Source organism: Bufo gargarizans, unplaced genomic scaffold (assembly GCF_014858855.1).
Source record: "Bufo gargarizans isolate SCDJY-AF-19 unplaced genomic scaffold, ASM1485885v1 fragScaff_scaffold_547_pilon, whole genome shotgun sequence".
NCBI lineage: Eukaryota > Metazoa > Chordata > Amphibia > Anura > Bufonidae > Bufo > Bufo gargarizans.
In genome coordinates, this window is record NW_025334135.1 from 63,762 (window position 1) to 91,733 (window position 27,972).

The 27,972-nt window shown below is 49.5% G+C and overlaps 1 protein-coding gene across 1 annotated transcript; it reads right to left on the reverse strand.

Moving 5' to 3' along the window:
* Positions 1-277: 277 nt before the first annotated feature.
* LOC122922593 (T-box transcription factor TBX22-like) lies at positions 278-27,308 on the reverse strand. The gene is made up of 6 exons (XM_044273263.1): positions 27,210-27,308; positions 21,112-21,286; positions 2,897-3,055; positions 2,655-2,719; positions 572-657; positions 278-315 (listed from the first exon to the last, which is right to left on the reverse strand). The coding sequence occupies exons 1-6, from the start codon at positions 27,305-27,307 to the stop codon at positions 278-280; spliced, it is 621 nt and encodes a 206-aa protein (XP_044129198.1). The 5' UTR covers position 27,308.
* Positions 27,309-27,972: the final 664 nt, after the last annotated feature.

Genomic DNA, 27,972 nt, shown 5'->3' on the forward strand with positions numbered 1-27,972 from the left:
AAATGGTTTATTCATGGAAGCATTCTCCCACATACACGCCGCTCTACACCGCTACTCATACACACAGGGGTCATTTACTATTTTACTTTGTGCAGGTTTACAACCTCGAAGGAGTATAAGTGTGCTCTGCACTGAGGGTTTGTTACAATGTTCTAGACAATGCACTGGAACTGAACACTTCAGCACTGATGACTCTGCTGGTTTGTTACAATGTATCAGTTTGGAGTCCAGAGCATTGTCTACACTGATACTGTGAACCCCTCAGCTATTTACAGGGTTACTGCCTCTGAATGGAAACTACAGTGTTCTTATTCACTAAAAGCAAGCAGAGATAGTAAAAATGTTGAAGACTTGAAACACCAGCTGTCCGAGACCCCTCCCCATGTGACGCTGTGCAGGAGTCCAGGAAAGCTGTAGAGAAATAGTGAATCCGCTCATTCCCTGCACAGACGCCTGACAGGTCCCCGAGCAGCGGATCTAATGCCGAATCCCTGACACCCCAAATCCCTGACACCCCAAAATGTCTCCTCCAACCACAGCAAGTCATCAGAGTCACCGCAAAACCGCTTACCAGGAGTATCTGCCCCAAAAGCCTTAAAGTCTAAGGAGAGAGAAGATCTCCACGGGTAGTGCTCCAGGAGACCATCCATCACAACCCTGCAAGACAGAAGTCACATGATCAACGAGACCCAGGACAACTCCTGCACTAACACATAGGGGGCAGTATTATAGTAGTTATATTCTTGTATATAGGAGGCAGTATTATAATAGTTATATTCTTGTACATAGGAGCAGTATTATAGTAGTTATATTCTTGTACATAGGAGGCAGTATTATAGTAGTTATATTCTTGTACATAGGAGGCAGTATTATAGTAGTTATATTCTTGTACATAGGAGCAGTATTATAGTAGTTATATTCTTGTACATAGGAGCAGTATTATAGTAGTTATATTCTTGTACATAGGAGCAGTATTATAGTAGTTATATTCTTGTACATAGGAGGCAGTATTATAGTAGTTATATTCTTGTACATAGGAGCAGTATTATAGTAGTTATATTCTTGTATATAGGAGCAGTATTATAGTAGTTATATTCTTGTACATAGGAGCAGTATTATAGCAGTTATATTCTTGTACATAGGAGCAGTATTATAGTAGTTATATTCTTGTACATAGGAGCAGTATTATAGTAGTTATATTCTTGTACATAGGAGGCAGTATTATAGCAGTTATATTCTTGTACATAGGAGCAGTATTATAGTAGTTATATTCTTGTACATAGGAGGCAGTATTATAGTAGTTATATTCTTGTACATAGGAGCAGTATTATAGTAGTTATATTCCTGTACATAGGAGCAGTATTATAGTAGTTATATTCTTGTACATAGGAGGCAGTATTATAGTAGTTATATTCTTGTACATAGGAGCAGTATTATAGTAGTTATATTCTTGTACATAGGAGGCTGTATTATAGTAGTTATATTCTTGTACATAGGAGCAGTATTATAGTAGTTATATTCTTGTACATAGGAGCGGTATTATAGTAGTTATATTCTTGTAAATAGGAGCAGTATTATAGTAGTTATATTCCTGTACACAGGAGCAGTATTATAGTAGTTATATTCTTGTATATAGGAGCAGTATTATAGTAGTTATATTCTTGTACATAGGAGCAGTATTACAGCAGTTATATTCTTGTACATAGGAGGCAGTATTATAGTAGTTATATTCTTGTATATAGGAGCAGTATTATAGTAGTTATATTCTTGTACATAGGAGGCAGTATTATAGTAGTTATATTCTTGTACATAGGAGGCAGTATTATAGTAGTTATATTCTTGTACATAGGAGGCAGTATTATAGTAGTTATATTCCTGTACATAGGAGCAGTATTATAGCAGTTATATTCTTGTACATAGGAGCAGTATTATAGTAGTTATATTCTTGTACATAGGAGGCAGTATTATAGTAGTTATATTCCTGTACATAGGAGCAGTATTATAGTAGTTATATTCTTGTACATAGGAGGCAGTATTATAGTAGTTATATTCCGGTACATAGGAGCAGTATTATAGTAGTTATATTCTTGTACATAGGAGGCAGTATTATAGTAGTTATATCCTTGTATATAGGGGCAGTATTATAGCAGTTATATTCTTGTACATAGGAGCAGTATTATAGTAGTTATATTCTTGTACATAGGAGGCAGTATTATAGTAGTTATATTCTTGTACATAGGAGCAGTATTATAGTAGTTATATTCTTGTACATAGGAGGCAGTATTATAGTAGTTATATTCCTGTACATAGGAGCAGTATTATAGTAGTTATATTCTTGTACATAGGAGGCAGTATTATAGTAGTTATATCCTTGTATATAGGGGCAGTATTATAGCAGTTATATTCTTGTACATAGGAGCAGTATTATAGTAGTTATATTCTTGTACATAGGAGGCAGTATTATAGTAGTTATATTCTTGTACATAGGAGCAGTATTATAGTAGTTATATTCTTGTACATAGGAGGCAGTATTATAGTAGTTATATTCTTGTACATAGGTGGCAGTATTATAGTAGTTATATTCTTGTACATAGGAGCAGTATTATAGTAGTTATACACCTGCATATAGGGGGCGGTATTACTCTAGTTATTACCTGTTCCTTCCTGGGTCTCTGAAGCCTTTTGCAAATGGATTTCTGTCAATCTTTAACTTGGTTATCTATGGAGAAAATAAAACACTTCAGATCCTGGTAGTGTAATATTGTGGACGGTCCTTGTCCTTGATTTCTTCTGGGTGTATTATGGTGCAGGGTTCTCTGGCATTCTGGGATTTGTAGTACACTCCCATTCTGCACCCTCTGCCCACTCCCAGTATGACAGTACAGTGTGCCCCCACCTGCTGGTTCTGGTATGCCGTCACTGTGGTGAACTCTGTTTCCTTGAATGAAAATGTCTTCACCCCTTCTTCCGGCAGTGACTGGATCTGGTCAAAGCAGGAGTCTTGGAGGATGACGTGGACCCGGGGCTTATACTTATGCATCGACTGCAGAATGATCTACAGACATGGGACAATAATTTCACTGTTCAGTATCTCAGCAGAAACCGCTCACAGCCCAAAACATGGGAATGACCCAGAAAATGCGTCTAATGCTCCTGAATGATCACAGGACCTCAGTGCAATTAAAGGGGAACCCAGTCACCCGTCAGTCCTCCCCCATTGTATGTATAGACTGTGTAATACACTGACGGGCAAAAGGGTAACAATGTTTAGAACTTCTGACTTCCAGGCTCCACATCTCACCATCCACTACAGCTTCAGACGTGAGACTCCCATCATCCTATAGACAATCATCTCATAAATACATTGGACTTTATTGTCTCGATGTTGAGATTTATCCTCACGAGGAATTATTTTTTATTTCAGAATGATTACTTTATTCAGATGCGGGGGACCGCCATGGGGTCCAATGTGGCGCCCACTTATGCTAATATATACATATCCCATCTTGAGGAGACCTTAGTCTATGTGAGCCACCACTTCAGCCGAGTTCTGGGGTGGTGGCGTTACATAGACGACGTCCCGCAGAGGACCTCATGGCGTTCCACTCCTACTTAAACTCCATTGACCCTAGTGTCAAATTTACTTAGATCTATTCAGAAGATGGGATCCAGTTCCTTGATACAGAGATTAATATTCACGATCGCTCTCTAAACACTGATCTACATGTGAAATCAACTGACAAGAACACTTTATTAGGGTAGGAGAGTCACCACCCTCGGTCTATGATAAAATCCCTTCCATTCAGTCAACTGCTGCAGGTGAAAGGGATAGTCCAGGAGGGACTCTAGATTATCAGAAATGGGCAATAAATTTCGCTCCAGGGGTTACCCCAAAAAAATGATATTGAAATGTGTATCCAAAATTAAAGCTGTAGATAAGAGTGAGGTTAAAAAAGATCCCACTAAAGTCAGAGACCCTCTCCCACGAATTCCGCTTGTGTCAGCTTATAGTGTAGAAAGTCCGCAAATTATATCTATTTTGAGAAAACAAGAATTTAAGACGCCTCCTCTCTGTTCCTATCAGAGAAATTGTAATTTGGAGGATAGACTGGTTAAATCGGATGTGGGTTCTTCTAAAGTAAGTTGTGGCACGTATTTTGGTTCAACTCGCAAGGGCTGTTATCCGTGAAACGGGAAAGAACGGGACCCATTCATTGACTTATATCTGTACGCAGCTTTGTGCCACAACTGTGGGAATTGCTCTTTGATGTCGCAGGGGGGGGGGACTCTCATGAATCCATCCTCTGGTAAAATGGTAGAAATCCACCAGTTCTTGACATGTGACTCTACGTTTCTAGTTTACGCACTTTCTTGTCCTTGTAACCTATTATGTTGGGGAGAGCACTTGGGATGTAAAAACCCGGCTAAACCAACATAGATACTCTATTAGGAAGAAAAAGTTGGACTTACTTGTGTCAAAACATTTTATGGAGGCTGTGGCGAAACCAACCTCGCCACAGTGTTTTGGAGGGGGCTGTTTGCCAGCCTCCTGCCCCAGGATTACGGCCCTTTGAGATACTTTTGCTAACTTTTAAACCCCTGAACCTATTCAAGTGAATTTTGGATAGGTTTGTCCCCAAGTTATACTGTTTAAATTGATGTAAGTTATATGTATGGACAATGTAACCTCACAAAGTTGTAACAATTTATAATAAGTGTAACTTGTCAGCTTGGGAGGAATATGCTGGGTGTGGTTCTATTGTCCCATTGTGTGTTTAAATGGTGATGTCTGTCCTGTTGTCTCCACATGTGTATTGGCGATCTCCCTTTGTCCTGAGAGATAATTGGATTGCCCTCGGTTGTCTCTGGGACAGAGAGGAGGAAACCATGATGCATTGTGGGGATGTGTTGTATCTGTTCTGTGTCGCAGTCTCCCTTCTGGTCCTCTAGGGGGCGTGAACGATTGGTTGCTGTACTTGCATTGTGTGTGTTGTAAGATATTGATTGGTTGGATTTCAAAACCCTGTGGGCAGTACTATGTTTGTTTTTATGAATAAAAGAGGCTGTATCTGAAGTACAGTCAGACCACTGCTGACCCTCAACACGGAGCCTTGTCTCGTTATTGGGGGGATTCCCTGTATGCTATTGGAGACTGATTGCCAGGAGTGTAAGCTGATTGGATGCTTTTCCTGTTCGTCTGCTGACAGCTATTTGCGAGGTTCCAGTTTGGAGTGCTATTTTGTATCCAGTTTGGGAGGTTGGTGTTCTGCAGTAGCTGTGCCTGTCTCTCAGAAAGGGGCAAATCGCCTAAACAGATTTTAACCCCTTGTCTGCTGAAACGGTCCGCTACATTGGTGGCAAGCAGCGGGATCGTTCCTACAGCCAGAAGGTTAGCTACAGGAGACACCATTTCTTTGGATTTTACAACTTAAGGGCAACGCATGTCTCAGTACAGCGACCCTAAAAGCACCAGGATGGAACCAGCAGTGGAGTACAGATACTCTGTGGAGGAATTTGACCGTATGATGTGGTTGCGGCTGAACTTCTTCGGACCCAATCCAGCTGAGAAATACGTGAAGTTCGTGAGGAGTCTAGTGTTCAAGACCCTACTATACCGGGCAGAAGGTGACGATCAGCTGCCACGTTGGGTGGACCTCCATCAGAAGTTACAGTTGCGGGACAAAGGGAGCCCAGTCTCCATTCCCCAGCGGCAGTGTGAAGTGCAGGGAGAGGAGCGCAGCGGCCTCCCTCCCCAGCGGCAGGCTGAGTTACAGGGGGCAGAGGTAGTTGTTCCTACCCCCCAGCAGCAGCATGATTTGTTGGGAACTGGGAGCCTAGTCTCCATTCCCCAGCGGCAGCTTAACGCACCAGGGGGAGACAGTAAGCCCCACAACTGTGCAGATGGGACCGTGGTCTCTGCACTTACAGCACAGAGGGTAGGGACAGTCGGTCCTGTCCCCCAGCAACAGGGCTGTTTAGCCAAAGAGGAGACAGTCGGTCTCCCCCTCAAACAACCAGATCTCCAGCCATCTCCGCAGGGATACCAGGAGGAGGAGGTAAGCGAGCCCTCCCCTTCCCAGCTACTTCCCAACCGAGTTCTGGGGGCAGGGGATGAGCCTGCAATACCCACTGATCCCTTCCCAGCGGAAGAGCTGGCATCAGAGGCAGAGAGCCGCTAGCCTCTGCTCCACCGACCCCCTTGTTACAGGACTGGCTTGTACCCCCCTCACCCCAGCGGAAGAGCTGGCATCTGGGCAGAGCGCAGTCGGCCTCTGCCCACCAAGTACCTACAGCTCCAAGCTGGAGAACCACAAAGCAAGGAGTAGCAGATGCCCACTCAACAGCTGGGGACCTACGGAACAGAGCCAGGCCCCAAAATTCAACAGGTCCAGTATTGGGGTGTGGGTGGACTGCCAGACTAACTCAGGTACCGACCGGCGTGAGGTCAGGTATCTGGTTAGTCTTCCCTGGGGGGGGGGGAGATGTGTGGCAAAACCAACCTTGCCACAGTGTTTTGGAGGGGGCTGGTTGCCAGCCTCCTGCCCCAGGATTACGGCCCTTTGAGATACTTTTGCTAACTTTTAAACCCCTGAACCTATTCAAGTGAATTTTGGATAGGTTTGTCCCCAAGTTATACTGTTTAAATTGATGTAAGTTATATATATGGACAATGTAACCTCACAAAGTTGTAACAATTTATAATAAGTGTAACTTGTCAGCTTGGGAGGAATATGCTGGGTGTGGTTCTATTGTCCCATTGTGTGTTTAAATGGTGATGTCTGTCCTGTTGTCTCCACATGTGTATTGGCGATCTCCCCTTTGTCCTGAGAGATAATTGGATTGCCCTCGGTTGTCTCTGGGACAGAGAGGGGGAAACCATGATGCATTGTGGGGATGTGTTGTATCTGTTCTGTGTCGCAGTCTCCCTTCTGGTCCTCTAGGGGGCGTGAACGATTGGTTGCTGTACTTGCATTGTGTGTGTTGTAAGACATTGATTGGTTGGATTTCAAAACCCTGTGGGCAGTACTATGTTTGTTTTTTATGAATAAAAGAGGCTGTATCTGAAGTACAGTCAGACCACTGCTGACCCTTAACACGGAGCCTTGTCTCGTTATTGGGGGGATTCCCTGTATGCTGTTGGAGACTGATTGCCAGGAGTGTAAGCCGATTGTATGCTTTTCCTGTTCGTCTGCTAGCAGCTATTCGTGAGGTTCCAGTTTGGAGTGCTATTTTGTATCCAGTTCGGGAGGTTGGTGTTCTGCAGTAGCTGTGCCTGTCTCTCAGAAAGGGGCATATCGCCTAAACGGATTTTAACCCCTTGTCTGCTGAAACGGTCCGTTACAGAGGCTAAATACTCAGAACGAGATCTACGGTTTAGGATTTTAGAACAAGTACCTAACTGTACATTAAGACGTGGTGGCGATAGAACAGCCATACTTGAGACAAGGGAACTCTACTGGACTTTTACATTACAGACCCTAAAATCTATAGGCCTGAATGTGGAATTCAAAGTTTTCTAATTGAGATTTTTGTCACATCTTCCTACACTTCTGATTCTTTCCGAGTCCCATTTGTGTGGGTTCAGACATGTGCTGTGTTCTAATCTGTTGTTCTGTTGTCCCCAAATAGGAACTTATGGAAGAGATGAGTTTGATGGACAGTCACTCTGGATGCCGGCCTACAGGACCATACAGGACATCTGTTAAGGGTTTTCTATATGACTATGTATCATGTTATTTATATTATAGGAGACCACAGGAATTGCGATTTTTTTGTTGTTGACTATTTTGGGGACATGATTTCCCGACTTGGTCCCTCACAGGCCCCCGATGGGACATGGGAGATTCCGACTCGTGATACGATGACCCCGTAGTTATATATTCTTTGTTCTGTGCCCAACATTTGCCATACATTATTATATACATGTGGTTTTCTCCAGGACTTGGATCTGGCACTCTTGGTCCCACAAATGTGACACCGGATTCCCTCTCCTAATTGGGTGTTGTGCCTTCCCTTTGGGGAGATCCCTGAGAGGACACTCTACCCCCTGGTTTTAATATAGACCGATTCCGTTGGGGCCGCCTATGGTTGTCATGGTGATGTGGATGGCGATTCCTTCCTGAACCTGGAATACAGATAACTATGGTGGCCCATAAGTACACCTTATTTCCTCCAACTGGGCCTTTCTGCAGTACATATACAGGCACCGATTATTTTGAGTCTGATTTGGTTTATATATAATGTATTCACGGCTATAGGTTCTCCCAGTGGGGGGGTGCACGTTTTGGGCAGGTGCATGCGCTCTGGGCTTCTCTCAAGCCGTGGCCATCTTCGTTGTGGTCTCCTATGCTCATAAAGCTAATCCCGTCTTGGGTTTGCTATATATGTATTGCACTTTGCACATGTCACTGCACCTTGACAAGGCTCCATTGAGTAGAGCTGAAACGTTGCTGCTGGATGGGTTAATAAACCATCCACTTTCCTTCACTGAACTGAGTGCTGCCTTCTTATACTTCATATACATTGGACTTGTAGCTATTCAGCATATGACTAGTTCTGCAGATTCTTCTCATGTGACTGCATTGTTCCTGTTCTGCTCCTGGTGGTGGAACAATCTTCTTCTACTGTCCTCACATTCCCTGATAGACCAGTTTGTTACTAGGTCCATTCCAAGTAAAAGGTCACTGGTTCAGATCCAGGAGCCGCCATGAAAGAGAAGCAGCATCATCCAGCTCATCGACAGCGGTATCTTGGCCAAGAAAATCTCCAAACTGCATCATGTGAGGCCATGACAGCTGGAAGATATGACATGAAGTCCGTCCATCCATTCCAAAGCCAAGAGGTGGACGTCCCAGCAAAATATCAAAGTCAACAAGTCGGAAGAATCAAGGAAAAGGGGCCAACGGATCGAGATCTTGAAGGAACTGTCAAGTTGGGTGGAGGAAGCCTGAAGATATGGGGATGCATCATGGCCTCACATGATGCAGCTAAAGGCGTTGGATACTTGACCAGGATCGATGGTGGTCTCAATGCTGAGCTGTATGTGAGTATCCTACAAGACGAGTTACTTCATACACTCGAGTACTATGGGTATGAAAAGGACTACACAGTGTTCCAGCAGGACAACGACCCGAAGCATAAGGTGAGATTGGAGAAGATATGGCTCAATGACAATGAAGTAGAGGAGCTGGATCGGCCTCCACAGTCCCCGGACCTCATCCCAATCCAACACTTGTGGGTAGAGATGAAGAAAAAGCTGTATTCGTACCCAAGTGAGTCGACCAGTATACTCCAACATTGGGAACGTGTAGAAGAGACCTGGGAAGAGATTTCGGGCGAGACATGCTGGAATCTGATGGAGAGCATGCCCAGAAGGGTCCAGACAGTGCTGAAAGCCAAAGGTGGGTTTACAAAATAATAAAAATAAAAATTTAGAATTTTAGGAGCAAAACAGGAACAATGCAGATACACGAGAAGAATCCGCAGAACTAATCATACACTGAATAGCTGCAGGTCCAATTTATGTATGAGATAGCCGGGGTGATTGTCTATAGGATGATGGGAGTCTCACGTCTGAAGCTGTAGTGGATGGTGAGATATGGAGCCTGGAAGTCAGAAGTTCAGAACATTATCACCCTTTTGCTCATCAGTGTATATGATGCAGTAATTTCTGGGTCACATCTAAAATTTTACTGATCCTCAGGCTGCATCACTATGATACTATTGTCCAGCTCCTCCCACAGTTGTATGGTCATGTGACAACTAAGTCCCGCCCCTGAGGAAATGTTGCCTGGAAATGATGCTTTATGAGGCATAAAACAAACAAGGTTAGAATTACATAAATTTTAGGGCTTTAATCATATACCAGTTACCCGAGTACCCGAGGTAGGCTCAGCCCACTCTGCGTCTCAATCTTATGGCTTCCAAAAATGCTAGAAACAGCCTATGCATGGGGCACCTTACCCACTGAAGACCGAAATAGTGGCCCCTGGCGACCCCCAAGTGGTAGGTGTGGAGATACATTTTCCAGGCCTCATCCTCACAACCGTATCCATTGTGCGTTCCGCAATTTTCTCACTTTCATCAGTAGAAATAACTTTTCTTGGCCAAAAAACGGAGCAGAAGAGGACCTGTTCTACAATTTGGGGAGCCCCCACATGGAGGCAGATGGCACATGGGTGACATCCGTGTGCGATCAGATGAACTACTGGTACCTCACGGTCTGCAGAGGGACCTATTACCCAAATGTTAACCAAAGGGGGGCAATAAAAAGTGACTGAAATAGCGATGGAATAATGTTCCGCCATTCTAATAATCCGGTATAATGCCGGGGTCCTCTCTGGTAACTCCCCCCCCCAACTCGCCGGGTAAGAATATAACCTTTAGGTCGTCCCGTGTCGGTAGCAATGATGGTTTGTCCACCTGAGGCCGGGCGGGACCGCTGTATCACAAATCTACACAGGGGGAGCTATGCTGGACAAGGGACCCCCCCAAGAACCTGTCCCCAGGCTGCCCTGTATGGCCCGGGCCCCTCATCCCAACAAGACGTCTCACGTTCGCTTATCCGGGGATCTATCCAGGAGAAACTCATAAATGCCTCCTCCGGCAGCGCACACAAGTCACTGGGATGTGCCTATAATGTACGTGTTACACTGCACATACACTGGGGGCCCGGCTGGAGGAAGGGCCACACCCAGAGACTTACCCCCTGGAAGAGCAACCGTTAGACACGCGTGTTAGGATGAAGAGCCCGGGCCACACAGGAATACCATTGGCATACGGCTTTACATCACCATGACATAGGTCACTGTATGGCGGTATACAGCTCAGCCTTCCGCTGGAGGTTTACGTCACCCCAGCACATATCCGCGCAGCTCGCACAGCGTATCCGGACAATCTCCTGTTGAATCCAGGCGGACTGTGCTGAATATCATTGTAACAAACCCTCAGCTGTGTGAGCGCAGCTAGGTCAGAGCAGGTTTTCAGCCTGTTATGGGACGTAGTGCATATTCCCCTTCACTGACAGCAAGCAGAGATCTTGGAAATTGCAAGGAACAAATAAAAGTCTACTCAGAAGCGAGGGGTTATGTCGGGGGGCGGCCGCCCTTCCTGAGGGTTTCATGGTGATTACACATCATGTCATGCGTGGAGGCCGGAGACGTGGCGCTCTGCACTGCAGTATATCGGGGGCGCAGATGTCGGGCGGTATCTTCAGGGAGATAAAGATCTGCTTTTTCGTGCAGAGTTCGGTTTCATTCGAGAGGAGCAGGAAATGATAATTGTGACAGGAGGCTCTGGCGCGGACTCCGGGGTCGCTGGGATCTAAAGGCGGTTATTTAATTAGCGTAGCGATGTGAAAAGATCAACGCTGCAGGACACGCTGCCATACAGTGCGGTGTATATATATATACGGTATATACAGGGTCATACAGTATGTGTACGGCTCCGGTGTATATAGATATACGGTATATACAGGGTCATACAGTGTGTGTACGGCTCTGGTATAGATATACGGTATATACAGGGTCATACAGTATGTGTACGGCTCCGGTATAGATATACGGTATATACGGGGTCATACAGTATGTGTACGGCTCCGGTATAGATATACGGTATATACAGGGTCATACAGTATGTGTACGGCTCTGGTGTATATACAGTATATACAGGGTCATACAGTATGTGTACGGCTCCGGTATAGATATACGGTATATACAGGGTCATACAGTATGTGTACGGCTCCGGTATAGATATACGGTATATACAGGGTCATACAGTATGTGTACGGCTCCGGTATAGATATACGGTATATACAGGGTCATACAGTTTGTGTAAGGCTCCGGTATAGATATACGGTATATACAGGGTCATACAGTATGTGTACGGCTCCGGTATAGATATACAGTATATGTGACGAAACCAACCTCGCCACGGTGTTTTGGAGGGGGCTGGTTGCTAGCCTCCTGCCTCAGGATTATGGCCCATACTAACTTTAAAGAAGACAGGCCGGCCGCACAGCTTAAATCTGTCTTTGGAATTGTATTTTGTTATGTGAGGGCACCCAGATGGCTAGTTTAATTGTATTCGTGTGGTCTGAGTGCCATTCACCTAATGATATGCACTCAGACTTGAGCTATCTGGGAATATGTTACATGTCTGTGTTTGCTGGGAGGGTGTGCCATTGTGTGTTTAACTGGTGATTTCTGTCCTGTTGTCTCCACATGTGTATTGGCGATCTCCCTTTGTCCTGAGAGATAATTGGATTATTCCTCGGTTGTCTCTGGGGCAGAGAGGAGGAAACCATGATACATTGTGGGGATGTGCTGTATCTGTTCGGTGTGTCGCAGTCTCCCTTCTGGTCCCCTAGGGGCGTGTCCACCAGATGGGGACCTGCATAAATACGGGCGGGTAGCCCTCAATAAAGTGTTCCTGTTTTATCCTTCATCATGTTGAGACTGGTGTTTGGATAACTGATCAAACTGGGGGATTGCTATACGCTGAAGATTTGCTATACTCCCCTGGCATAACTACTAGCTCTTGTAAGAGCTGTTCCTGCTCTCTGGCTGTAGGAGAGGTTCACCCACTGGAGCCTGGAGCCTTGTAGTAGGTCCAGCGTGGGTGGAGGACGGTGAGACCCCAACCAAGCTACGGCGGTTCGTGGGGTCTGCAGTGCGTACGGTGCCAAGTGGAGTGCTTGGAGTCCTTGGAAAGCACTAGGAGCATCTATCGACGGAGGTACCCGGTCGGGGTGCTAGGCGTTCCGTTACATTGGTGGCAAGCAGTGGGATGGCGTCCTAGTGTGAGGAGAAGCAGCTCGGAGACACAGTTCGTGGAGTATATTGAGGGCAACGCTAGTATCCGTACAGCGCCCCTGGCTACAGCAGGATGGAATCGGCTAGTCTTCAAACAGCGTTCCACTACGAGGAGGATGATGACCCGGACTGGAGGGATGCAGTCCGGAAAGGCGTCTGGCACGAGGCCCTGGAAGATGTACAGCGTCGGCGGGGCGAGTGTCTCCTCAGTGAGGAGCAGCAGTTGCGGATGCGAGTGGCCCTGCGAATGCCCCTTCTGGGAGAGGAGCCCCTGAATGAGTGGGTGACAGAACTCAAGAGCCTGGTATGGAGGGAGCTTTGGCTAGATGACGCCTACCAGGCACTCTGGTGGTATGTGATTCGGCACTCTCCCTGGATGGCTGAGCACGACAGACCCGAGGGTGAGGATTATGATGGCCCTGGCCTGTTGTTTGAGGCCTTTGCAGAACCGGAGTTCGGAGATGCTGGAGGGTCCCGGTTCTGGGATATCTATGACTACAGGGAGGCTATGCATGATTGGGCTACAGCGAGAGAGGTGAGACAAGACCTGGCATCTCTAGTGACAAAGGAGTGGGAGCTGGAGCAGGACTACCAATACTTCTTCAGCTCAATTCGGCCCCAATATACACTGCCGGAGGGCTGGGTGGCAGTCCCAGACCTACAACCCTACAGCTGGGAAGACCCGACTGAAGTATCCCCTGCTTCAGTACCAGCTACAGAGGTAGGGGTCCTCATAGACTGGTCCTGTGAGGAACCACAACAGGCAGGTGGAGACGGGACCGAGGGCTCTCCACCGGGATGCTGGGATGCTGGCCCAGACCCTCAGCGGCAGCCGGAGTTGCCAGGTGTGGACGCAGGTGATCCTGACTCGCAAATGTTGAGGGACCTCACAGACTGGTCCTGGGAGGACCCACAGATGGCAGGTGGAGATGGGACCGAGGTCTCTCTACTGGCCCTACAGGGATGCTGGGCCGCCTGCCCAGATCTCCAGCGGCAGTGCATATCACAGGGAGAGGAGACAACCGGTCTCTCTCCCCAGCGGCAACCTGAGTTCCTGGGGGAGGAGATGCGGGGTCTCTCTGCCTTACAGCAACCAGAGTCCTGGTGAGGAGAGGCAACCGGCCTCACCTTCCACCAGCAGCCGGAGATACCGGGAAAAGGGGAACACAAGCCCCTCTGCATGGGCGCAGATGAGACCGCGGGCTCGGTGCCAGTCCTACAGGGATGCTGGACAGTCGGTCCAGATCCCCATCCATCTCCGCAGGGATACCAGGAGGAGGAGGTAAGCGAGCCCTCCCCTTCCCAGCTACTTCCCAACAGAGTTCTGGGGGCAGGGGATGAGCCTGCGCTACCCACTGATTTCTTCCCAGCGGAAGAGCTGGCATCAAGGCAGAGCGCAGTCGGCCTCTGCCCTCCTCTATCCTCTTCTCCAGAGCCGGACATCCCACAGGCTACCCCAGCGGAAGTGCTGGCATCTGGGCAGAGTGCAGTAGGCCTCTGCCCTCCCCTATCCTCTTCTCCAGAGCCGGACTCCCCACCGGCTACCCCAGCGGAAGAGCTGGCATCTGGGCAGAGCACAGTCGGCCTCTGCCCTCCCCTACCCTCTTCTTCAGAGCCGGACTTTCCACAGGCTACCCCCGCAGAAGAGCTGGCATCTGGGCAGAGCGCAGTCGGCCTCTGCCCACCAAGTACCTACAGCTCCAAGCTGGAGAACCACAAGGCAGCAAGGAGTCGCAGATGCCCACTCAACAGCTGGGGACATGCAGAACAGAGCCAGGCCCCAAAATTCAACAGGTCCAGTATGGGGTTGTGGTTGGACTGCCAGACTAACTCAGGTACTGACCGTGAGGTCAGGTATCTGGTTAGTCTTCCCTGGAAGGGGGAGATGTGTGACGAAACCAACCTCGCCACTGTGTTTTGGAGAGGGCTGTTTGCCAGCCTCCTGCCTCAGGATTATGGCCCATACTAACTTTAAAGAAGACAGGCCGGCCGCACAGCTTAAATCTGTCTTTGGAATTGTATTTTGTCATGTGAGGGTACCCAGATGGCTAGTTTAATTGTATTCGTGTGGTCTGAGTGCCATTCGCCTAATGATATGCACTCATACTTGAGCTATCTGGGGATATGTTACATGTCTGTGGTTGCTGTGGGGGTGTGCCATTGTGTGTTTAAATGATGATGTCTGTCCTGTTGTCTCCACATGTGTATTGGCGATCTCCCTGTGTCCTGAGAGATAATTGGATTGCCCTCGGTTGTCTCTGGGGCAGAGAGGAGGAAACCTTGATACATTGTGGGGATGTGCTGTATCTGTTCGGTGTGTCGCAGTCTCCCTTCTGGTCCCCTAGGGGCGTGTCCACCAGATGGGGACCTGCATAAATACGGGCGAGTAGCCCTCAATAAAGTGTTCCTGTTTTATCCTTCATCATGTTGAGACTGGTGTTTGGATAACTGATCAAAACTGGGGGATTGCTATACGCTGAAGATTTGCTATACTCCCCTGGCATAACTACTAGCTCTTGTAAGAGCTGTTCCTGCTCTCTGGCTGTAGGAGAGGTTCACCCACTGGAGCCTGGAGCCTTGTCGTAGGTCCAGCGTGGGTGGAGGACGGTGAGACCCCAACCAAGCTGCGGCGGTTCATGGGGTCTGCAGTGCGTACGGTGTCAAGTGGAGTGCTTGGAGTCCTCGGAAAGCACTAGGAACATCTATCGACGGAGGTACCCGGTCGGGGTGCTAGGCGTTCCGTTACAGTATATACAGGGTCATACAGTATGTGTACGGCTACGGTATAGATATACGGTATATACAGGGTCATACAGTATGTGTACGGCTCTGGTATAGATATACAGTATATACAGGGTCATACAGTATGTGTACGGCTCCGGTATAGATATACGGTATATACAGGGTCATACAGTATGTGTACGGCTCCGGTATAGATATACGGTATATACAGGGTCATACAGTATGTGTACGGCTCTGGTATAGATATACGGTATATACAGGGTCATACAGTATGTGTACGGCTACGGTATAGATATACGGTATATACAGGGTCATACAGTGTGTGTACGGCTCCGGTATAGATATACGGTATATACAGGGTCATACAGTATGTGTACGGCTCCGGTATAGATATACGGTATATACAGGGTCATACAGTATGTGTACAGCTCCGGTATAGATATACGGTATATACAGGGTCATACAGTGTGTGTACGGCTCCGGTATAGATATACGGTATATACAGGGTCATACAGTATGTGTACGGCTCCGGTATAGATATACAGTATATACAGGGTCATACAGTATGTGTACGGCTCCGGTATAGATATACGGTATATACAGGGTCATACAGTGTGTGTACAGCTCCGGTATAGATATACGGTATATACAGGGTCATACAGTATGTGTACGGCTCCGGTATAGATATACGGTATATACAGGGTCATACAGTATGTGTACGGCTCCGGTATAGATATACAGTATATGTGACGAAACCAACCTCGCCACAGTGTTTTGGAGGGGGCTGGTTGCCAGCCTCCTGCCTCAGGATTATGGCCCATACTAACTTTAAAGAAGACAGGCCGGCCGCACAGCTTAAATCTGTCTTTGGAATTGTATTTTGTTATGTGAGGGCACCCAGATGGCTAGTTTTATTGTATTCGTGTGGTCTGAGTGCCATTCGCCTAATGATATGCACTCATACTTGAGCTATCTGGGAATATGTTACATGTCTGTGGTTGCTGTGGGGGTGTGCCATTGTGTGTTTAAATTGTGATTTCTGTCCTGTTGTCTCCACATGTGCATTGGCGATCTCCCTTTGTCCTGAGAGATAATTGGATTATTCCTCGGTTGTCTCTGGGGCAGAGAGGAGGAAACCATGATACATTGTGGGGATGTGCTGTATCTGTTCGGTGTGTCGCAGTCTCCCTTCTGGTCCCCTAGGGGCGTGTCCACCAGATGGGGACCTGCATAAATACGGGCGGGTAGCCCTCAATAAAGTGTTCCTGTTTTATCCTTCATCATGTTGAGACTGGTGTTTGGATAACTGATCAAACTGGGGGATTGCTATACGCTGAAGATTTGCTATACTCCCCTGGCATAACTACTAGCTCTTGTAAGAGCTGTTCCTGCTCTCTGGCTGTAGGAGAGGTTCACCCACTGGAGCCTGGAGCCTTGTAGTAGGTCCAGCGTGGGTGGAGGACGGTGAGACCCCAACCAAGCTGCGGCGGTTCGTGGGGTCTGCAGTGCGTACGGTGCCAAGTGGAGTGCTTGGAGTCCTTGGAAAGCACTAGGAGCATCTATCGACGGAGGTACCCGGTCGGGGTGCTAGGCGTTCCGTTACATTGGTGGCAAGCAGTGGGATGGCGTCCTAGTGTGAGGAGAAGCAGCTCGGAGACACCGTTCGTGGAGTATATTGAGGGCAACGCTAGTATCCGTACAGCGCCCCTGGCTACAGCAGGATGGAATCGGCTAGTCTTCGAACAGCGTTCCACTACGAGGAGGATGATGACCCGGACTGGAGGGATGCAGTCCGGAAAGGCGTCTGGCACGAGGCCCTGGAAGATGTACAGCGTCGGCGGGGCGAGTGTCTCCCCAGTGAGGAGCAGCAGTTGCGGATGCGAGTGGCCCTGCGAATGCCCCTTCTGGGAGAGGAGCCCCTGAATGAGTGGGTGACAGAACTGGAGAGCCTGGTATGGAAGGAGCTTTGGCTAGATGACGCCTACCAGGCACTCTGGTGGTATGTGATTCGGCACTCTCCCTGGATGGCTGAGCACGACAGACCCGAGGGTGAGGATTATGATGGCCCTGGCCTGTTGTTTGAGGCCTTTGCAGAACCGGAGTTCGGAGATGCTGGAGGGTCCCGGTTCTGGGATATCTATGACTACAGAGAGGCTATGCATGATTGGGCTACAGCGAGAGAGGTGAGACAAGACCTGGCATCTCTAGTGACAAAGGAGTGGGAGCTGGAGCAGGACTACCAATACTTCTTCAGCTCAATTCGGTCCCCAATATACACTGCCAGAGAGGCTGGGTGGCAGTCCCAGACCTACAACCCTACAGCTGGGAAGACCCGACTGAAGTATCCCCTGCTTCAGTACCAGCTACAGAGGTAGGGGTCCTCATAGACTGGTCCTGTGAGGAACCACAACAGGCAGGTGGAGACGGGACCGAGGGCTCTCCACCGGGATGCTGGGATGCTGGCCCAGACCCTCAGCAGGCAGCCGGAGTTGCCAGGTGTGGACGCAGGTGATCCTGACTCGCAAATGTTGAGGGACCTCACAGACTGGTCCTGGGAGGACCCACAGATGGCAGGTGGAGATGGGACCGAGGTCTCTCTACTGGCCCTACAGGGATGCTGGGCCGCCTGCCCAGATCTCCAGCGGCAGTGCATATCACAGGGAGAGGAGACAACCGGTCTCTCTCCCCAGCGGCAACCTGAGTTCCAGGGGGAGGAGATGCGGGGTCCCTCTGCCTTACAGCAACCAGAGTCCTGGGGAGGAGAGGCAACCGGCCTCACCTTCCACCAGCAGCCGGAGATACCGGGAAAAGGGGAACACAAGCCCCTCTGCATGGGCGCAGATGAGACCGCGGGCTCGGTGCCAGTCCTACAGGGATGCTGGACAGTCGGTCCAGATCCCCATCCATCTCCGCAGGGATACCAGGAGGAGGAGGTAAGCGAGCCCTCCCCTTCCCAGCTACTTCCCAACAGAGTTCTGGGGGCAGGGGATGAGCCTGCGCTACCCACTGATTTCTTCCCAGCGGAAGAGCTGGCATCAGGGCAGAGCGCAGTCGGCCTCTGCCCTCCTCTATCCTCTTCTCCAGAGCCGGACATCCCACAGGCTACCCCAGCGGAAGAGCTGGCATCTGGGCAGAGCGCAGTCGGCCTCTGCCCTCCCCTACCCTCTTCTTCAGAGCCGGACTTTCCACAGGCTACCCCCGCGGAAGAGCTGGCATCTGGGCAGAGCGCAGTCGGCCTCTGCCCACCAAGTACCTACAGCTCCAAGCTGGAGAACCACAAGGCAGCAAGGAGTCGCAGATGCCCACTCAACAGCTGGGGACATACAGAACAGAGCCAGGCCCCAAAATTCAACAGGTCCAGTATGGGGTTGTGGTTGGACTGCCAGACTAACTCAGGTACTGACCGTGAGGTCAGGTATCTGGTTAGTCTTCCCTGGAAGGGGGAGATGTGTGACGAAACCAACCTCGCCACTGTGTTTTGGAGGGGGCTGGTTGCCAGCCTCCTGCCTCAGGATTATGGCCCATACTAACTTTAAAGAAGACAGGCCGGCCGCACAGCTTAAATCTGTCTTTGGAATTGTATTTTGTTATGTGAGGGTACCCAGATGGCTAGTTTAATTGTATTCGTGTGGTCTGAGTGCCATTCGCCTAATGATATGCACTCATACTTGAGCTATCTGGGATATGTTAAATGTCTGTGGTTGCTGTGGAGGGTGTGACATTGTGTGTTTAAATGGTGATGTCTGTCCTGTTGTCTCCACATGTGTATTGGCGATCTCCCCTGTGTCCTGAGAGATAATTGGATTTCCCTCGGTTGTCTCTGGGGCAGAGAGGAGGAAACCATGATGCATTGTGGGGATGTGCTGTATCTGTTCGGTGTGTCGCAGTCTCCATTCTGGTCCCCTGGGGGCGTGTCCACCAGATGGGGACCTGCATAAATACGGGCGAGTAGCCCTCAATAAAGTGTTCCTGTTTTATCCTTCATCATGTTGAGACTGGTGTTTGGATAACTGATCAAAACTGGGGGATTGCTATACACTGAAGATTTGCTATACTCCCCTGGCATAACTACTAGCTCTTGTAAGAGCTGTTCCTGCTCTCTGGCTGTAGGAGAGGTTCACCCACTGGAGCCTGGAGCCTTGTCGTAGGTCCAGCGTGGGTGGAGGACGGTGAGACCCCAACCAAGCTGCGGCGGTTCGTGGGGTCTGCAGGGCGTACGGTGTCAAGTGGAGTGCTTGGAGTCCTCGGAAAGCACTAGGAGCATCTATCGACGGAGGTACCCGGTCGGGGTGCTAGGCGTTCCGTTACAGTATATACAGGGTCATACAGTATGTGTACGGCTACGGTATAGATATACGGTATATACAGGGTCATACAGTATGTGTACGGCTCTGGTATAGATATACAGTATATACAGGGTCATACAGTATGTGTACGGCTCCGGTATAGATATACGGTATATACAGGGTCATACAGTATGTGTACGGCTCCGGTATAGATATACGGTATATACAGGGTCATACAGTATGTGTACGGCTCTGGTATAGATATACGGTATATACAGGGTCATACAGTGTGTGTACGGCTACGGTATAGATATACGGTATATACAGGGTCATACAGTGTGTGTACGGCTCCGGTATAGATATACGGTATATACAGGGTCATACAGTATGTGTACGGCTCCGGTATAGATATACGGTATATACAGGGTCATACAGTGTGTGTACGGCTCCGGTATAGATATACGGTATATACAGGGTCATACAGTATGTGTACGGCTCCGGTATAGATATACAGTATATACAGGGTCATACAGTATGTGTACGGCTCCGGTATAGATATACGGTATATACAGGGTCATACAGTGTGTGTACAGCTCCGGTATAGATATACGGTATATACAGGGTCATACAGTATGTGTACGGCTCCGGTATAGATATACGGTATATACAGGGCCATACAGTGTGTGTACGGCTCTGGTATAGATATACGGTATATACAGGGTCATACAGTATGTGTACGGCTCCGGTATAGATATACGGTATATACAGGGCCATACAGTGTGTGTACGGCTACGGTATAGATATACGGTATATACAGGGTCATACAGTGTGTGTACGGCTCCGGTATAGATATACGGTATATACAGGGTCATACAGTGTGTGTACGGCTCCGGTATAGATATACGGTATATACAGGGTCATACAGTGTGTGTACGGCTCTGGTATAGATATACGGTATACAGGGTCATACAGTGTGTGTACAGCTCCGGTATAGATATACGGTATATACAGGGTCATACAGTATGTGTACGGCTCCGGTATAGATATACGGTATATACAGGGTCATACAGTATGTGTACGGCTCCGGTATAGATATACGGTATATACAGGGTCATACAGTGTGTGTACGGCTCCGGTATAGATATACGGTATATACAGGGTCATACAGTGTGTGTACGGCTCTGGTATAGATATATACGGTATATACAGGGTCATACGGTATCTATAATGTTACATATGCAGAGAGGTAAGTACCCGTGCTCCACACCTACATGTCCTTTGTCGTCCATCTCGTTATTGGTGAGTTTGACTCGGTCGAAGCTGATGACCTGTCTCATCCAGGTCTCCCCGGAGCAGGGGGAGTCGGCGTGCACGTACAGGCGGGGCGGGAGGCAGGAATTCTCCGTGTTTCCGGCGACCATCCACTGGGAGCTGTGATAGACGTATCTATGGAGACAGACGGGAGTTCATCATGGCGGCGCCACAAGGTCACACAGTATGGCGCCACAAGGTCACACAGTATGGCGGCGGCACAAGGTCACACAGTATGGCGGCGGCACAATGTCACACAGTATGGCGTCACAATGTCACACAGTATGGCGGCGGCACAAGGTCACACAGTATGGCGGCGGCACAATGTCACACAGTATGGCGGCACAAGGTCACACAGTATGTCGTCACAATGTCACACAGTATGGCGGCGGCACAAGGTCACACAGTATGTCGTCACAATGTCACACAGTATGGCGGCGGCACAAGGTCACACAGTATGGCGGCACAAGGTCACACAGTATGGCGTCATGACTTTCACCGTATTTATGTACACATTTTGGGACACCATTTTACACCCTTGGCTCCCGCTGTGGACAGGGGTGAGTACGTGGATCCGGACAGTAAGTCATGAATCTATGGAGACTCCTTAAAGGCACGAAAAGTGTCTCCGTCCGGATCCGGCGCAGGACGATAACCCCAGGACAGAAGGGTCAGAGTCAGGGGCGTTGCTAGGTGAAAACATTCGGGCCTGAGCCCCTGATGTGCTGTCCCGGGACCCTGATGTGCTGTCCCACGACCCTGATGTGCTGTCCCACGACCCTGATGTGCTGTCCCGGGACCCTGATGTGCTGTCCCAGGCCCCTGATGTGCTGTCACGGGACTCTGATGTGCTGTCCCACGACCCTGATGTGCTGTCCCGGGACCCTGATGTGCTGTCCCACGACCCTGATGTGCTGTCCCGGGACCCTGATGTGCTGTCCCAGGACCCTGATGTGCTGTCCCACGACCCTGATGTGCTGTCCCACGACCCTGATGTGCTGTCCCACGACCCTGATGTGCTGTCCCGGGACCCTGATGTGCTGTCCCGGGACCCTGATGTGCTGTCCCGGGACCCTGATGTGCTGTCCCAGGACCCTGATGTGCTGTCCCACGACCCTGATGTGCTGTCCCACGACCCTGATGTGCTGTCCCAGGACCCTGATGTGCTGTCCCAGGACCCTGATGTGCTGTCCCGGGACCCTGATGTGCTGTCCCGGGACCCTGATGTGCTGTCCCACGACCCTGATGTGCTGTCCCACGACCCTGATGTGTTGTCCCACGACCCTGATGTGCTGTCCCACGACCCTGATGTGCTGTCCCACGACCCTGATGTGCTGTCCCACGACCCTGATGTGCTGTCCCACGACCCTGATGTGCTGTCCCACGACCCTGATGTGATGTACCGGGACCCTGATGTGCTGTCCCGGGACCCTGATTAGCTGTCCCACAACCCTGATGTGCTGACCCTGATGTGTTGTCCCACGACCCTGATGTGCTGTCCCAGGACCCTGATGTGCTGTCCCACGACCCTGATGTGCTGTCCCAGGACCTCGATGTGCTGTCCCAGGACCCTGATGTGCTGTCCCGGGACCCTGATGTGCTGTCCCGGGACCCTGATGTGCTGTCCCACGACACTGATTTGCTGTCCCACGACCCTGATGTGCTGTCCCACGACCCTGATTTGCTGTCCCACGACCCTGATTTGCTGTCCCACGACCCTGATGTGCTGTCCCGGGACCCTGATGTGCTGTCCCAGGACCCTGATGTGCTGTCCCGGGACCCTGATGTGCTGTCCCAGGACCCTGATGTGCTGTCCCAGGACCCTGATGTGTTGTCCCGGGCCCCTGATGTGCTGTCCCACGACCCTGATGTGCTGTCCCACGACCCTGATGTGCTGTCCCGGGACCCTGATGTGCTGTCCCGGGACCCTGATGTGCTGTCCCGGGACCCTGATGTGCTGTCCCACGACCCTGATGTGCTGTCCCACGACCCTGATGTGCTGTCCCAGGACCCTGATGTGCTGTCCCGGGACCCTGATGTGCTGTCCCGGGACCCTGATGTGCTGTCCCACGACCCTGATGTGCTGTCTCGGGACCCTGATGTGCTGTCCCACGACCCTGATGTGCTGTCCCGGGACCCTGATGTGCTGTCCCGGGACCCTGATGTGCTGTCCCACGACCCCGATGTGCTGTCCCGGGACCCCGATGTGCTGTCCCGGGACCCTGATGTGCTGTCCCGGGACCCTGATGTGCTGTCACGGGACTCTGATGTGCTGTCCCGGGACCCTGATGTGCTGTCCCGGGACCCTGATGTGCTGTCCCGGGACCCTGATGTGCTGTCCCAGGACCCTGATGTGCTGTCCCACGACCCTGATGTGCTGTCCCACGACCCTGATGTGCTGTCCCACGACCCTGATGTGCTGTCCCACGACCCTGATGTGCTGTCCCAGGACCTCGATGTGCTGTCCCAGGACCCTGATTGCTGTCCCGGGACCCTGATGTGCTGTCCCGGGACCCTGATGTGCTGTCCCACGACCCTGATTGCTGTCCCACGACCCTGATGTGCTGTCCCACGACCCTGATTTGCTGTCCCACGACCCTGATTTGCTGTCCCACGACCCTGATGTGCTGTCCCGGGACCCTGATGTGCTGTCCCAGGACCCTGATGTGCTGTCCCGGGACCCTGATGTGCTGTCCCAGGACCCTGATGTGTTGTCCCGGGCCCCTGATGTGCTGTCCCACGACCCTGATGTGCTGTCCCAGGCCCCTGATGTGCTGTCCCAGGACCCTGATGTGCTGTCCCAGGACCCTGATGTGCTGTCCCAGGACCCTGATGTGTTGTCCCGGGCCCCTGATGTGCTGTCCCAACGACCCTGATGTGCTGTCCCGGGACCTGATGTGCTGTCCCAGGACCCTGATGTGCTGTCCCTGGACCCTGATGTCTGTCCCGGGACCCTGATGTGCTGTCCCAGGACCCTGATGTGCTGTCCCAGGACCCTGATGTGTGTCCCGGGCCCCTGATGTGCTGTCCCACGACCCTGATGTGCTGTCCACGACCCTGATGTGCTGTCCCGGGACCCTGATGTGCTGTCCCGGGACCCTGATGTGCTGTCCCGGGACCCTGATGTGCTGTCCCACGACCCTGATGTGCTGTCCCGGGACCCTGATGTGCTGTCCCACGACCCTGATGTGCTGTCCCACGACCCTGATGTGCTGTCCCACGACCCTGATGTGCTGTCCCAGGACCCTGATGTGCTGTCCCGGGACCCTGATGTGCTGTCCCGGAACCCTGATGTGCTGTCCCGGGACCCTGATGTGCTGTCTCGGGACCCTGATGTGCTGTCCCACGACCCTGATGTGCTGTCCCGGGACCCTGATGTGCTGTCCCACGACCCTGATGTGCTGTCCCACGACCCCGATGTGCTGTCCCGGGACCCCGATGTGCTGTCCCGGGCCCCTGATGTGCTGTCCCGGGCCCCTGATGTGCTGTCCCAGGCCCCTGATGTGCTGCTTATCAGACAGACACAACTGTAAGTCTTCAGGAATGCACTGGAAGCGCTGAGGTCCTGGGGAAGAAGCTGTGGTGAGGTCTGTACATGAGGAGAGGGAAGGGAGGGGAGAGGCAGAGCAATGCTGGGAGTTGTGGTTATTTAACTGGGACTGTATGTTAGGGCTGAAGGGAGGGATGTTATTTACATAGGACTGTATGATGGAGGTGGCTGGGGCAGGGTGAGGTTATTTACATGGGACTGTATGTTGTTGAGGGGGTGATGTTATTTACATGGGACTGCATGTTAGAGATGGCTGGGGCAGGGTGATGTTATTTACATGGGACTGTATGGTGGAGGGGCTGAGGAATTCCAATTTCTGAGGACACTAAATGGAGGAAAATAACTGCAGGGGGCATTACAACATTAGGGGGCGCTATAAATACTTGGGGTATTATGAGCATTATAACAGTAAGGGGTGATAAAAAATACTGGACGCACTGCAGGGGGCATTATAATTACTGGGGGCACTTCAGGGAGAGCATTAAAACACTAGGGGGCGATATAATTACTGGTGGGCTCTTCAAGATGAGCATTATAGAGCCCCTAGTAGTAATAAGAAAGTCTATAGTGTCCCATACAGTGCTCCAGTATTTATATCACCTACTACTGTTATAATGCTCGCCCTGAAGTTCCCCCAGTATTTATGCTGCCGCTCACTGTTATAATGCTCAGGTGATATAAATACTGGGGGCACTGCAGGAAGAGGATTATAACAGTATGGGGCGATATAAATACTGGGGGCTCTTCAGGTGGAGCATTAAAACAGTAGGGGGCGATATAAATACTGGGGGCACTGTAGGGGGCATTATAGGCATTCTTATTAATACTGGGGGCTCTATAGGAGAAACTTAAGATCCGCCTTATTTCTACTAAAAGGACTATGGGGGCCTTATTACTACTGGGGGCTCTATAATGTCATTATTAATACTGGAGGGAGCTTCTACTAATAAGTGCCCTCTTAGGGAGCATTATCACTGTTGGGGGCACTGTAGGGGGCAGTATTACCAATGAGAGCTTACTAGAAGGGAAGTACTATTGGTGGGACTATTAGGAGCACTATTACTATGGGGGCACTATTACTATAGGGGCACTATTACTATGGGAGGTACTATTACTATGGGGGGTACTATTACTATGAGGAGGACTATTACTATGGGGGTACTATTACTATGGGGGTACTATTACTATGGGGGTACTATTACTATGAGGAGCACTATTACTATGGGGGTACTATTACTATGGTGGGTACTATTACTATGGGGGTATTATTACTATGGGGCACGATTACTATGAGGAGCACTATTACTATGGGGCACTATTACTATGGGGGGGTACTATTACTATGAGGTATTATTACTATGGGTGCACTATTACTATGAGGAGCACTATTACTATGGGGGGTACTATTACTATGGGGGGTACTATTACTATGAGGAGCACTATTACTATGGGGGTACTATTACTATGGGGGTATTATTACTATGGGGGCACTATTACTATGAGGAGCACTTACTATGGGGCTACTATTACTATGGGGGTACTATTACTATGATGAGCACTATTACTATGGGGGTACTATTACTAGGGGGTACTATTACTATGGGGGGTATTATTACTATGGGGACACTATTACTAGAGGAGCACTATTACTATAGGGGGTACTATTACTATGGGGGGTACTATTACTATGAGGAGCACTATTACTATGGGGGCACTATTACTATGGGGGGCACTATTATTCTTCAGGACAGTATTTGGGGGTATTGGGGGGCACAGCGAGCAGCAGGGTAACACTGTGTGGACTCCAGGTTGGGGGAGGATGATAGAAGCTCAGATGTCCGTGTGTCACACTCTGCAGAGACGAGGCGGCTGAGAGAAGATCTACATCAGGGGCAGGGCTGGTGCAAGGATTTTTGCCACCCTAGGCAAAAGCTAATTTTGCCGCCCCCTTGACTCCGCCCATTGACCACACCCCTTTTTCCGCCCCTTTTTCAGCCACCTATTGCATGCAACATTTAACTATGGTCGTGTACCCTGTGCCAGTCCGACTATGGTCATTTATATATAATATCGCGGGATAGCACGCCCGAAGTCAGGGCCGGTGCAAGGATTTTTGTCAACAGAAGCAAATGTACATTTTGCCCCCCCCCCCCATCATTTCACATTTCTGCCCCTCATGATTCATGTCCATTTCTTGCCCCCCCCCATGTGCTAATATCATAGTGCCATCCTCTCCCCCTGCCTCCTAATGTGCCAGTATAAAGTGCCTCTCTCCTCCCCCCTCCATGTGCCAGTATCATGGTGCCAATAGCCCCCCCCCCCCCCTCCCCCGTGGCAGTAAAGTAACAGTCCGGTATTAAAAAATTGGGCATATTCATTGGGGCTTGGGACCCCAGCACTGCCCCTGGTTGGAGTACAGATGCTGCAGGAATCCCCTGAAATCAGCTGCCGTCCTGCACCACAGCATCCATACAGTCTATGGGAATGACAATATAGCAGGGTGCATACCTGTAGCGCTTGGAGTCCACGGGAACCACGTCCAGAGCAACAAAATACTGTTTACTGGGGTCCAAGCCCTTCACCTTCACCCGCACCGAGGGGAACATCCGCCTGAAAGCAAATAATACAAAAATGGAGATAAACCCCAGAAACAACCGGAGACGAAAGACAACGGAAATAATACCGCCCTACACCGCATATACCGCAATCAACCTCTATATATAATTATCTGCTCAGTATATACAGTGCTGGACTCTCTATATATATATAATTATCTGCTCAGTATATACAGTGCCGGACTCTATATATAATTATCTGCTCAGTATATACAGTGCCGGACTCTATATATAATTATCTGCTCAGTATATACAGTGCTGGACTCTATATATATAATTATCTGCTCAGTATATACAGTGCTGGACTCTCTCTATATAATTATCTGCTCAGTATATACAGTGCCGGACTCTATATATAATTATCTGCTCAGTATATACAGTGCTGGACTCTATATATATAATTATCTGCTCAGTATATACAGTGCTGGACTCTCTATATATATTATCTGCTCAGTATATACAGTGCTGGACTCTCTATATATAATTATCTGCTCAGTATATACAGTGCTGGACTCTCTATATAATTATCTGCTCAGTATATACAGTGCTGGACTCTCTATATATATATAATTATCTGCTCAGTATATACAGTGCCGGACTCTATAGAAACTTATCTGCTCAGATATACGCAGTTGATGGACGCTATATAGTAATTA